A 14,450-nucleotide genomic window follows, 5' to 3' on the forward strand; every position below is an offset into this window, starting at 1 on the left:
TAGGAAATAAAAAAGACATGGAAGCGTTCTTTGTGGAAAAAACAACACCTTGGTATTTTCACCAGAGAGGTATAACGAGACTGATTTTAACTAATAAATACTGTAGAAAAAAAATGAAAACAAAAAAATACAGAGAAACCTTCTTTCCAAACTATCATTTTGGTTCCTTCACCAGAGAGACCTACAAAATTTATTCTGAAATTTCACATCCCTGTACAGCGCCTTTACTATACATAATTCAACTGATTAACAATGTAAAAGAAAAAGGGTGAATAATAAAAAAGACCGAGAAACGTGACTAACGATGACTCTCTCTCTGGTCATCTCGCCCGTTAGTCAGTCCATCTCACTCCGATCCATCCATCCACCATCAGCAGCCTTACCCCTAAGGCTTAATGCATAACAAATTATTGGCCAATAGCGCTTTGCCACCCAACGCTGAGTCAAAGCTTTTCACGCTGACAACAATGGTCTAGCTATCTTAAGGCACTCCAAGGTTAGCGCAGCGCGGGAAAATTATGATAATGACATAATAATTTATGCAAGTCGTCTGCTTTATGATATATGTAATAATCTACATTGAGTAGGGTAGATGGCCTTATAAGCTTCCGATCCAAACCGGACCTTCTTCAGAGGCATTTACAAGTACAAACAAACTAAAACCAATCCAAAACAGATTCATTTGTAGCAAAAAGACTGGATTAAGGGAAGGTATCCAGAAAAAGCGGGAAAGTTATAGCCAAGGCCTACTATAATTATAAATACTGTATACTGATGTGTAGTAATTATCATACATTTATTGATTTGTGTCTGTGATCATGTTTCTTTACTTGTATTTCTCACTGCTTTTACTTATTTGATGTGTACTGTCTATAGTAAAGGTTGAATAAATAAATGTATGGATTTTAAAGGGGTTTTTAACTGTTAAAGACAGTGGACACTATTGGTAATTGTCAAAGACTAGTCTTCATAGTTGGTGTATCTCAACATATGCATAAACAAAAAACTGTGAACATTAATTAAGCTCCATCGGTCGTCGAAGTTGCGAGATATTAATGAAAGAAAAAAACACCCTTGTCGCACGTTGGTCACACGAAAGTGTGTGCTTTCAGATGCGTGATTTCGAGACCTTAAATTCTAAATCTGAGGTCTCGAAATCAAATTCGTGTAAAATTACTTCTTTCCCGAAAATTATACGTCACTTCAGAGGGAGCTGTTTCTCACAATGTTTTATACGAAACTTAAAACTTCCTCATGTCTAGGGTGCCCTTTTCCAAGGCCTTGTTGGCTTTGCCCAATTCAAAATAAAGCATACAGGGCTGTACATCCTGATTTTTCACTTGTCAGGTTTGGAAGTGCAATTTATGTCTTATTATTATGGCCATCGATAATTTGATACGGGCTTTTACGGACTTGTCTTGAGCGCGAGAAGCAGCGCGCCTGGAGCATGCTTAGTCGCTAATTACCATCACGTGGTGTACCCCCTGGAGAAAAGCTTTCTGTTTCGACCTTAAAGGTACAGGACACTTTTGATAACTACTCAAAATACATATTACCACAACAAATTACTTTGTAATCAGAAAAGGAGAGCTGTTTGATAGTATAAAACATTGTGATAAATGGCTCATTGGAAGTAATGTAGTTTTCGAGTAAGACGTAATTTTCCACGAATTTAATTTAGAGACCTCAGAATTAGATTTAGATATTTCAGAATAAGATTTAGATATTTCAGAAATAGATATTAGATATTTCAGAATTAGATATTTGTTTCAAAATGTACAGGTTTAAAAAGATGTTTAAAGAAGGTTTTTATTCATGTTGGCAAAGCAAGAACAATTCTTCAAATATTTACTTGGGCTACACTGTGCTTAGTTGTTTGAAAAAGTTTACTGAAAAATAATGTCATTTAGGAGTTAAATTTGTTTGACAAAACTATTGAAAACATCAAAAACACACAAACCCTCTGTTATATAGATATTGTGATGATTTCTTTTATTCTTAATTTCAAATTTGGCATGTCAACAAAACTTTTAAAAAACTTTTTTTTTTAAATCCCTCCCTCCCCCATCCGCAAAAAAAGGACGAGTAACAATTTCTTTTTTTATGTGGCCTAATTACCAAACGTGTGCTACTGTCCAGTGCCTTTAACATGGCGATGATGTTGTACTCCCTGTTTATCTGTTGAAACCCGGTGGCATTACACGTATTCTTATGACTTGTGCTTCTGATGTATGGACCAAAACACATCAAGGCATCTTCTACTTGATAGAGGTCACCCTTTAAGGAAATTGCACAAAAATACTGGAGCAATTCAAAGGCACAAAGGCAACGACCATCGGGAACAGAGGCAATCGCCTTCGTTGCCTCCATGAAGTACAGGCCTGTTTGCCATTGTTTTATGTATTTGATTGTATGTATTTGGTTTGATGTTTCGCCTAATATTTAATGTTTCATTTCGAAAGCCTGAATCACTTCAAAAAATAATCCGGACACATAAACTGTTTCACTGTACACATTTTATTTTGGAGACTAAATAGGACAGCCATTAGCCAACTATAAAACAGGGATTGTTTAGTTAAGTTTCACAATCTTGCAATACTTTCAACCTCTATCCAAATTTAGATCCGTAATTATTAAAAAATTTAATAAAAAAGGTGCCACGTTTTAAAAAGAAAAAAACATTCCACGGAATGTTTTAGTTTGCCTTGGCTGAAATTCTCAGCTAAAACAAGAACACAAGTGACATTTTTAATGTATTTACAACCTGGATAAAAGAAAACAACAGAGGTCGCTATTTCTCTGACAATGGGTAGGTGTTTTTTTCTGACCAACCATTGCACTACTACAGACTAGAAATCTACAATAATTAATATCATACAAAACAAAACGAATACTACATTCTACCGCATTAATATAAAAAAACACTTCTTGCTGCAAAGCTTTGACGCGAATCTCCTTTCAAATTGTTTAATGTAACAAGTCCATAAAATCTTCTTCTTTTTCAATGGTAATTTCTAAAAAAGTAGCCGGGTACTTTGTTTCAATGCTAACTTCTCAAAAAGTAACCAGGTATTTTGTTCAATGATAACTTCTCACAAAGTAACCAGGTATTTTGTTTCAATGATAACTTCTCAAAAAGTAACCAGGTGTTTGGTTTCAGTGATAACTTCTCAAATAGTAACCAGGTATTTTGTTTCAATGATAACTTCTCAAAAAGTAACCAGGTATTTTGTTTCAATGATAACTTCTCAAAAAGTAGCAAGGTATTTTGTTTCAATTAAGAACTTCTCAAAAAGTAACCAGTATTTTGTTTTAATTAATAATTTCTCAAAAGTTAACCAAGTATTTTGTTTCAATGATAACTTCTCAAAAGGCAACCAGGTATTTTGTTTCAATGATAACTTCTCAAAAACTTATTTAATTTCTCCCTTTTTCTAAATTGTCAATGTAAAAAAAGAAAATGATTTAGTGAGGTGAGTGCTTTAAAGGCAGTGGACACTATTGGTAATTACTCAAAACATTATTAGCATAAAACCTTTCTTGGTGACGAGTAATGGGGAGAGGTTGATAGTATAAAACATTGTGAGAAACGGCTCCCTCTGAAGTGGAGTAGTTTTTGAGAAAGATGTAATTTTCCACGAATTTGAATTCGAGACCTCAAGTTTAGAATTTAAGATCTCGAAATCAAGCATCTAAAAGCACACAACTTCGTGTGACAAGGGTGTTTTTTCTTTCATTATTATCTCGCAACTTTGATGACCAATTAAGCTCAAATTTTCACAGGTTTGTTATTTTATGCATATGTTGAGATACACCAAGTGAGAAGACTTGTCTGTGACAATTACCAATAGTGTCCAGGGGTCAATTTCACAAAAAGTTAGGACTAGTCCTATCTCGAGTTAGGACAAGTAACTTGTCTTAACTTAGGATTAATCTTAAGGTCCGCATGCTACAGTGCAGGCTTGGGACTCGTCCTAAGTCCTAAGAATAGTCTTAAGTTAGGAAGAGTTTTGTGAAATCGACGGCTGAGTCTTGAGCTGCAAGCTCCCATTGTATTTCTAATGAACAGTTCTAGATTCTGCCACGGTCAAAGCTTTCTTCTGCTGTGTTCTCAGTGGTAGTTGAAGTTAAATCTAATAAAGACAAGAAAGAAAAAAGGCTCAACATTCAGTAACTTTTGTTCAGTGATATTCTCATCAAATTACAGGTTAAAGGTTTTATCATATGAGTCTACCCAGAAAGTATTTATAGAAAGTGGTGAAACATCATTCAAATAAACCTCACTTCACAACTCCTTTGTTTATTTTTAATTATCTTTACAACCTCTAGCAGTATTCTTATAACCAAGTCACAATTAAAGCATAGGCCAGGCAGCATTTGCGCTTTCTAGGCACCAACGGGCGTGTTAAGGTTGGCGAAATATCGTGCAATAAGGCGTCAAAGTCACAATTACAAGTGTTCTGCATGCTGCCATGACGAAAATCGGGTCGAATTCTCGGCCAGTTTATTAGTCGATGTCCAGACACTCATCTTATGTCCTTCATGGTGTCCACCTAATGTGTGCAATGCCCTGCAGTACACTAGCCAGGCATCACCATATCTATTGGCGATCAGTTTTAAGATGCGAAATGCCGCAACAGGTTTTATATTTAAATTAAAAGTAACTCGATGCCGCCAAATTCCCTAAAATGACCCAGCAGCCACAAGGAGTCATGTCGGTTCCCGGCTAAAATAGTCTAGAAAGCAGTCGCAAACTACTCCCAAACCCACCACAAGCTATTTGTGACTGGGGAATAACTTGAACCTCAAATAATTCCAATTTACTGTAAAATCAGTTTGACCTACCTGCTTAATAACTGCGGTAAACTGGATATGATCGGTCCATAGCCTGGTGCATTATCGTAGAGTTCAAACAATGGGGCAGCTACCAGCTTGTAATTTCTTGGAACGGCAAACAGGGCTGATCATGAAAATAAAACAAATAATGAGAGGAAAATGCTTACTGTCCCATTAACAAGGTAACACTCATCAACGGCACTGGACACCTTTGGTAAATTAATTGCCAAAGAACAGTATTCCTGGTGTATCCCAACATATGCATAAAATAACAAACCTGTAAAAATGTTGGCTCAATAATTGCTCATCGAATTTGCAAGAGAATAATGAAAGAAGAAAAATCTTTGTTGCACTACTTTGTGTGCTGTTAAGATGCATAATAAACCATAACTCTCATAAATGAGGTAACACTTGGTAAAGGCAGTGGACACTATTGGTAATCACTCAAAATAATTATTAGCATAAAACCTTACTTTGTAACGAGTAATGGGGAGAGGTTGGTAGAAACGGCTCCTTCTGAAGTGGAGTAGTTTTCGAGAAGGAAGTCATTTTCCACGAATTTGATTTCGAGACCTCAAGTATAGAATATGAGGTCTCGAAATCAAGCATCTGACAGCACACAACTTCGTGTGACAAGGGTGTTTTTTTCTTTCGTAGTTATCTCGCAACTCCGAGGACCAATCGGGCTCAAATTTTCACAGGTTTGTTATTTTATGCATATGTTGAGATACAGCAAGTGAGAAGACTGGTCTTTGACAATTACCAATAATGTCCACTGGCTTTAAAGGTGGGGTATGCCTTTGGTAATTACTATTTTTTTTAAACTTAAAAACTAATTTGGTCAAGAGCACTGGAAAACTGCTGATATTATCAAACACTGTAAGAGCAATAACACAGGAGGCAATTTACAGGCATCCAGTTCCAGGCAATCTCAAAGAAGAAAAAGGCATCTTACATTTGAATGTTCACATTTATTTTCAAGGAGATCACAAGACATTGCTTAAAAAGATACTCTTGTGCTGCCAAAGTGGCCCTGTAATACGCAGTAAGATGGTTGCCTCCAAGTTGCCAATCAAAATTGCCTTGTGTGACAAGACCCTTAGATTGTAACTCTTTTGAAGTAATGTAATTTTAGAGAAAGAGGTCATTTTTTTACCCAAAAGATGTAAAGACACTGGACACCTTTGGTAATTGTCAAAGACCAGTCTTCTCTTCTCACTTGGTGTATCTCAACATTATGCACAAAAACAAACCTGTGAAAATTTGAATTCAATTGGTCGTCGATGTTGCCAGATAATAATGGAAGAAGAAAAAACACCCTTGTCACACGAAGTTGTGTGTTTTCAGATGCTTGATTTTGGGACCTCAAACTCCATTTCTCACAATGTTTTATATTAAATGTATCAACGGCTCTTCATTGCTCGTTACCAAGTAAAGGTTTACGCTTACAATTATTTTGAGACATTACCAACAGTGTGCGGTGCCTTTGATGTATAAATTCTTAATTCAGAGGCCCCCCCCCACCCACTTCTTCTCCGCAGAAATTACTCAACACTTTAACATGCAGGGCCTAACTGGAAACCAGTTTCTTATACCAAGTTGGCTCACCCGGGTAAATAACGGAAACAAATAAATGAACAAACAATTTAAAGCAACACGTTGCCTTGGATCGGACGACTTGGTATACAAAAAGCGTTTGTAACTGTTTTTTATAAAATACATATGGGTAGAAAGATGCTGTAAAAGTAGAATACAATGATCCACACAAACATGCCTCTAAATTGCACGGTTTTCCTTTTACTGCGCGAAGTAACACGCTCGGCCATTTATGGGAGTCAAAAATTGGACTCCCATAAATGGCCGACCATGTTAGTCGACGAGGTAAAAGGAAAACCGTGCAAATTAGAGGCATGTTTGTGTGGATCATTGTATTCGACTTTTACAGCATCTTTCTACCCATATGCATTTTTATAAAAAACAGTTACAAACGCTTTTCAAAGACCAACTCGACCGATCCAAGGCAACGTGTTCCTTTAACCTCAAGGAATAATCAATATCTTCAAACAACAACAAGTCATCATGAAGAGTGACATATTTACCTTTTTCTTGAAGCTGTACAAAATAGAGTCTTTTATGTTCCTTTGGTTTGGTGATGTGTGCAGGGATATATGGATACTGTGAAAAACAAAAATTAAACAAAATAACCAGCAATTTATTTTGATAGTTACCGATTCACCCTTGGTCTAGGAATTTCAACAAATTAAAAAAAAAACTGTCTTATTTTTACTGTTACTACTAAACATTATAACGCCTCTCAAAAGGATCGAATTGCTTTTAATAAATTATAATATCTAAAAAATATTATATCTTAGAAGGTTTCTGCTTGTTCAAGGGCCTTATCAGTAGATATGTTCGCTACATAAGACTATATAATTTTGTAACTATTGATATTATTGTTTGATAATAATAAAGACATTTGTAAAGCGCTGCCCGGCCTAATGCAAATGCCTCTAAACACATTCATAAAGAGAACATTAAAACATACAATGAGTGAAAGACACAATTACAAATAAAGCAGATTACAAATAAGCAGCTTCAATTCAAACAAATGAGTTTTTCACCAAGGCTTAAAACAGTGCAAAGAACTAGCCTGGCGAATATGCACATTTAGCCTTTGAAAAATACTCTGCTAAGGTCGACACATCAGGACATAAACTGCACTTTCAAAGGATGTGAGAGTCAGCAGTGTTTTTACTAACCTGGGGAGGTTCAAAGTTTGGACGGTACCAGTTGGCAATCACATCTTCAACCATCCAGTCCTGCTGAATACCATCTTGTCTTCCTAAAATCTGTAAGAAAGCGAAAAGCACATGAAAAGCGTAAGACAATGAGAAACTGTTTTGATCTCCAGGCCTGATACTAAAACTGGAGGTAACGAAGGATATTGCCTCTATGCCCCCTGGTCATTGCTACGACTAGTCATTGCCATGGTGCCCTTGAATGAAATGCGACAGGATACTAATACTGGAGGTAACGAAGGATATTGCCTCTATGCCCCCTGGTCATTGCCATGGTGCCCTCTAGGACTAGTCATTGCCATGGTGCCCTTGAATGAAATGCGACAGGATACTAATACTGGAGGTAACGAAGGATATTGCCTCTATGCCCCCTGGTCATTGCTAGGACTAGTCATTGCCATGGTGCCCTTGAATGAAATGCGACAGGATACTAATACTGGAGGTAACAAAGGATATTGCCTCTATGCCCCCTGGTCATTGCTAGGACTAGTCATTGCCATGGTGCCCTTGAATGAAATGCGACAGGATACTAATACTGGAGGTAACGAAGGATATTGCCTCTATGCCCCCTGGTCATTGCCATGGTGCCCTCTAGGACTAGTCATTGCCATGGTGCCCTTGAATGAAATGCGACAGGATACTAATACTGGAGGTAACGAAGGATATTGCCTCTATTCCCCCTGGTCATTGCTAGGACTAGTCATTGCCATGGTGCCCTTGAATGAAATGCGACAGGATACTAATACTGGAGGTAACGAAGGATATTGCCTCTATGCCCCCTGGTCATTGCTAGGACTAGTCATTGCCATGGTGCCCTTGAATGAAATGCGACAGGATACTAATACTGGAGGTAACGAAGGATATTGCCTCTATGCCCCCTGGTCATTGCTAGGACTAGTCATTGCCATGGTGCCCTTGAATGAAATGCGACAGGATACTAATACTGGAGGTAACGAAGGATATTGCCTCTATGCCCCCTGGTCATTGCTAGGACTAGTCATTGCCATGGTGCCCTTGAATGAAATGCGACAGGATACTAATACTGGAGGTAACGAAGGATATTGCCTCTATGCCCCCTGGTCATTGCTAGGACTAGTCATTGCCATGGTGCCCTTGAATGAAATGCGACAGGATACTAATACTGGAGGTAACGAAGGATATTGCCTCTATGCCCCCTGGTCATTGCTAGGACTAGTCATTGCCATGGTGCCCTTGAATGAAATGCGACAGGATACTAATACTGGAGGTAACGAAGGATATTGCCTCTATGCCCCCTGGTCATTGCTACGACTAGTCATTGCCATGGTGCCCTTGAATGAAATGCGACAGGATACTAATACTGGAGGTAACGAAGGATATTGCCTCTATGCCCCCTGGTCATTGCCATGGTGCCCTCTAGGACTAGTCATTGCCATGGTGCCCTTGAATGAAATGCGACAGTAGAAATTTAAGATTTCCTTAAAGGGTACCCTTTACTGAGGGGAAAATGCCTTGGTGCCCTTGCCCTTTCAAAAACAAAGCATACAGGCCTGAAACTCTTCTAAGTTTCCTCCTAGTAGTAGATCTCAAAATCATCTCAAAATCACCCTTTTTATTAGAGGAATAATTGTTAAAGAAAATTTTCTTTTTGCTTACACAAATAAGAATTACAAGATGGGCTACTACTACTATTTACAAATTGTTTTGTGGCATTGGAGTGGGTGGTAGGGTCTAATTCCACTACCCCATGGCCGATCAAAAGAGAATTAAAGAAATCCAAAAGCTTTTCACGGGACTGCTTGTTGTCCTAGTCACTAGGTTTAGTCATGGTTTCATTGAGACAACAGATTCCTCAAAACAAAACACTACAGAAATTCCTTAAAATCACCGTTGAGCACCAAACAAATTTGGGAATTTCTGGCTTCACTGTCGAGTGGCAACACAAATGTGTGGACAAAAGTAACAATGAAAATTGAGAGAGTAAGTTGGATTGATGTCTTTTGCCATGAAATAAGTGCAGTCAGAAAATGCAAATACTTTATAAAATTGAAAACAAAATTAAATTACAAACCTCTGTCATAAGTCTCTTTAGTCCATCAACTTCATCTTCCCCAGAGGCAAGCTCCCCTCCTGGTCTGAATGGAAAAATCCAAACATACAAATTAATATAATACAAGGCTTCATTTCACAGCATTTGTAATTATCTATTTGCATTTAAAGGGTGATCCCCTGGCTGCCGCTTCTCAGGTTTTATTATAAACTTAGGTTTGATCCCTGGCTATACAGCAGCTAACGGTTGTATGGCTTCTGCCTGGCACCCCCAAACAGTGATTTAACAAAATAGGGAGACCGTTAACATTCTGCGTCAGTAAATTAAACTGGAGGTGGTTGGTTCAAATCCTGCTGTAAGCGTTTTGTTTTTTTTCAACACCCAAATTAATTTTACCAAGTCAGTATCCCTAGTGGTTTATTATTAAGGTGATTACCTAGCTGCTGCTTCCTTAATTCCCATGTCGTTTCGTAAACTTTGGTGTGATCCCTCGCTTAAAGGAACATTACAGAATTGGTTTTCCTAGAACAAAAGTTGCTGGCAGTGTTGAAGCACTTTATGTAATCCACCTCTTCAAATCATTCCTTTTTTTGCTCATCTAGTTGCCCTCCTGTCATGTTCTGTTCTGTTTTTTAAAAGATATTTATTGTGTGCTTTTTGCTTGAACAATTATTGTAATCGTTATTATTTTGATTGGTCAATTGTGTTATCGTTTAACTTTTGCTGTGCTTTTTGATGTACTTGTATTTGTTGAGGTCAAATTAATAATAATAATAATAATAATACACTGACAAACTTGTAGAAGTTTGAGATCGATTCAAAATTGGCCATCTGGGTCACAAGAGAATAGTGCAAAATCGATTACAAATTTTGCATTGCATCGATGCCAAAATAAAAATGAATAAAACGCTCACTGAGCGAAACTCCAAACAAGAAACAAAATTATTTATTTCTTCCCAATTCTGTAACATTCTTGTTAAGACACTGGACACTATTGGTAATTGTCAAAGACAAGTCTTCTCACTTGGTCGATCTCAACATATGCATAAAATAACAAACCTGTGAAAGTTTAAGCTCAATCGGTTGTCAAAGTTGCGAGATAATAATGAAAGAAAAAAACTACCCTTGTCACATAAAGTTGTGTGCTTTCAGATGCTTGATTTCGAGACCTCAAATTCAAAATCTGAGGTCTCAAAGTCAAAATAGTGGAAAATTACTTCTTTCTCGAAAACTATACGTCACTTCAGAGGGAGCTGTTTCTCACAATGTTTTACACTATCAACCTCTCCCCGTTACTCGTTACCAACTGTTACCAAGTAAGGTTTTATGCTAATAATTATTTTGAGTAATTACCAATAGCGTCCACTGCCTTTAACACTTGTTTTTGAATGGCAACCACAAACAGGGAATATGGAGACCGCCAACACAGTGCTACTAGATAGCTCACGTTGAAGAGCGCCAGCCAGCAGGGAACCAGGAGTCACTGGTTCAAATCTACTCAGTAAATTTCTCTTTGTTCAACCCTGAATTACTTACAATTTGAAGAACGTTGTACCAAGCTGCAGGAGTAGAACATGTGGCAAGCCATGTTCATGAACGATGAGTACGCCCTCTACTGACCGCCGGGTACCAATCTTATCGAAGTCATCTCTCATGCGTTGAAATCTGGCAGATACTGAAGCATCTTTCTCATACAGAGGTTCCTTTGTGCCGAATGTGTAGTTAGTCAGTGGGTATCTGTCATGGAATTGAAAGGAAAATGGAAACGGAAATTTAATTATTTTTAGTAAAATAATTCTGCATTTACAATTTGCGTTTAATAACTTAAATTCTTATTTTTCCACTGTACAGTTGAACTCATTAAATAATAAAATAGTGCCTACTTCTTGGCCCTGCCCAAACCAATTTATAATTTTTTCTGCATATTGTGTTTTACATATATAATATTGATGACATAAATCAAAGCAATATGAATCATAAAAACTTGATACGGTTATTACATTTGTCTTTTTGTGAGTAGTGCTCATCATACATTTCTATTCTAATCGATAGGCCTAGCTAGACACAGCGCATACCATTGCTAACACCATGAATGTAATCACATAATATAGTGATTTTTGGGGTTGAACAAAGAATTGACTAGAGTGGGATTCCAACCAACGTGCCAATTAACGTGCCGGCGCTCTACCAACTGAGCTATCTAGCCCTATGTTGGCGGTGCCCCTATTTTGTCAATATCTTTGTTCAGTTGGTAGAGCGCCGGCACGTTAATCCGGAGGTTGTTGGTTTGAATCCCACTCAAGTCAATTCTTTGTTCAACCCCAAAAATCATTTCAAAATTTACCCAGTCAGTTACCCTCATGGTTTATATTGACACATAATATAGTAGTACACAGTTTAACTATTATAACATAAATTGTAAAAAAAAATTATAGTGAAACTGAAAAAGTGGCAGTCGGCTATGGCAGTTTTCCAGATTTTCAATTAAAACCACTCCCCTCTCATCACACAAATTTAATACCATTTTACAAAGCTCACAATTGACTTGTGTCAAAACTCAGTCTTCATTCAAAATCAAACTCATTCATTCTTCTCAATCAATCAATCTCTGACCTGATTGAATTGTCCCATTTTTGCTTGTGATTTGTTGGATGAGGGAAAGAAAAACATTTATGCTTCCCTCGTCCCCTCACGTTCTTCTCAGTCATACAGTCAGCACTTATTCAGTTCAATTCTCGGTACCCAACCACAAACTGTGACAGTGTGTCATTGCGTATAGATCTCAACTCAACTACACATGGTAGTTAGTACATACACTCAACGAATACCCCACTCAACACTCTCAAGACTCTCAGTCCCTCACACCACACTAGCACTGGGTTTCAATTTTCACTGACTCCTTTGCGCTCTATCTCATACTTCAAAAACCAAATAATACTTACAGAACTGCAGTTCTTTCCCTCGGTACGTAGTTATCATTCTTCACGGGTACAGAGATCGAACTTGTGCTGCTATCTAGCCGGTCATTTCGGTTGTATTTGGGCCATCCAGCAGCACCAGCACGTTGATTTGACGCCATTTTGAAGACTGGAGTTTGATACAATGAACTAGCAGCCTCTAGAGAGGGCGCTGGTCACGACGCTCATTGATTTTCCTAAACCGGATTTAAAAGTCTCTCGGCCACTAACTATCACCAATCGCCAATCGGCACTGATCGCCATTAAATTTCGAGCGGAAACAAATCCCCATTAAAATACAACACACCCATGCATGATTTTACGGGCTATCGTTGGGGAGAGGGGGGGGGGAGTCTTCTAATTATGAAGGGATCGAAGGCTACATTTCTCTTCACGCAATGCGCCAGGTTGAGTACATACGAGGGCGCACTTTTTTTTTGATTTTCAACCCGTGACATCACGACCATTCAAATTTTAACATGTACTTTTTAAAATAAAATATTAAAAACACGCGGGAACTCAAAACACGATAGCATACCACCCCCCCCCCCCCCCCCCAAAGTGGTTATGAGGAGAACTTTCTGTATATGGCGCCATCACTTTTTCATTCGATATGAAATAATAAGTAATAATAAGAAATAATCTGATTTACCTCACTGAGATATCCCTTTTTGTAAAAATGATTGAAAACAGTGGTTGCGCCATACGGACAGTTATCCGGTTACGGGTCCCAAAGTCATTCCCAAGACACACAAACAAAGGCACAATATATTATATCCTTAAGTGGCTCATGAGCGCGGCGAACGTGTCACAAACTTGCCGATCCTTTCCAACCCTACAGCTTTTTTCAATCATATTAATTTGGCAATGACGGCCTATCCGTGGATGGAGACGTTATTATTTATTACGGTATGCAGGTGTTTGCAGAAGATACTGTCACCCCCCCCCCTTGGAGATTAGCTGTGCCCCCCCCCCCCCCCCATACGGCGAACTGTGTACAATCTAGGCTATGATAGCGCCCGCTTTAGGAATATCCTCCAACAGCACACGTGAATTTCCATACGGGGGGGGGGGGGGCAAATGTCAGGCGGACCGATTTCCCTGGGACACTCAGGCCAGTCTATCAGGACCGATGTCTCAGGGAATTCCGTCCGCTGGAGATTCTGATGGGTGCACCCCACCAAATAATCTCCCATAGCACACAGTGCAAAATGTAGTCTTGGTGCAAGACGTTTCTCGGGCGCTGTCGGTGAATTGGCTGCGGTGTGCGTGAAAGGGAAACGAGAAACGTCTTGCACCAAGACTATGCAAAATGCTAAATACTAAAAAATACACGAAAAATACTTAAAAGTCTCACAGCTTTTAACTTGAAAGGGAAAATGATTGATTGACTCTTGAACTTTTATTCTCTGCTCAATTTTATATGGGGAGTCCCTGGGCCCGTCGAGTTATTCTCCCTCCAAGTAAAAACACCCCTTCACAGGTCTAATTTTCAAAACGTCCGAGCATCAATCTTAAAGAGAGTCCCTACACCTCTCAGCAAATAGGACCATTTATTTCAGGGCCTATGTCATCCAAAATACCTCAAGCTGGAAGTCAACAACCCCCAGGTCACAATATTGGGTAACATTTTTACACTGAAACACTTTCTGGGGGCTCTCAAATCTGTGTAATATAGAATGGGCCTACAAAATATTAATGAGCCCGAGGCTCTGTTTTCTCCTATTTGGTGGGGTGCATCATAAACAGGGTCACAAAGGGTCAGCCATGACTCATAGGACGACGACGACCCTGATTAGTCTGGTTCCCTGACCAAAGATTCCTTGACGT

The 14,450-nt window shown here is 38.5% G+C and overlaps 1 protein-coding gene across 1 annotated transcript; it reads right to left on the reverse strand.

Moving 5' to 3' along the window:
• Positions 1-3,955: 3,955 nt before the first annotated feature.
• Positions 3,956-12,742, reverse strand: LOC117289381 (cleavage and polyadenylation specificity factor subunit 5-like). Its single transcript, XM_033770480.1, has 7 exons — positions 12,606-12,742; positions 11,200-11,400; positions 9,685-9,748; positions 7,596-7,685; positions 6,936-7,011; positions 4,846-4,960; positions 3,956-4,133 (listed from the first exon to the last, which is right to left on the reverse strand). The coding sequence occupies exons 1-7, from the start codon at positions 12,740-12,742 to the stop codon at positions 4,112-4,114; spliced, it is 705 nt and encodes a 234-aa protein (XP_033626371.1). The 3' UTR covers positions 3,956-4,111.
• Between the last annotated feature and the right edge of the window lie 1,708 nt (positions 12,743-14,450).

Source organism: Asterias rubens, chromosome 4 (genome assembly GCF_902459465.1).
Source record: "Asterias rubens chromosome 4, eAstRub1.3, whole genome shotgun sequence".
In the NCBI taxonomy this organism is placed as follows: Eukaryota; Metazoa; Echinodermata; class Asteroidea; order Forcipulatida; family Asteriidae; genus Asterias; species Asterias rubens.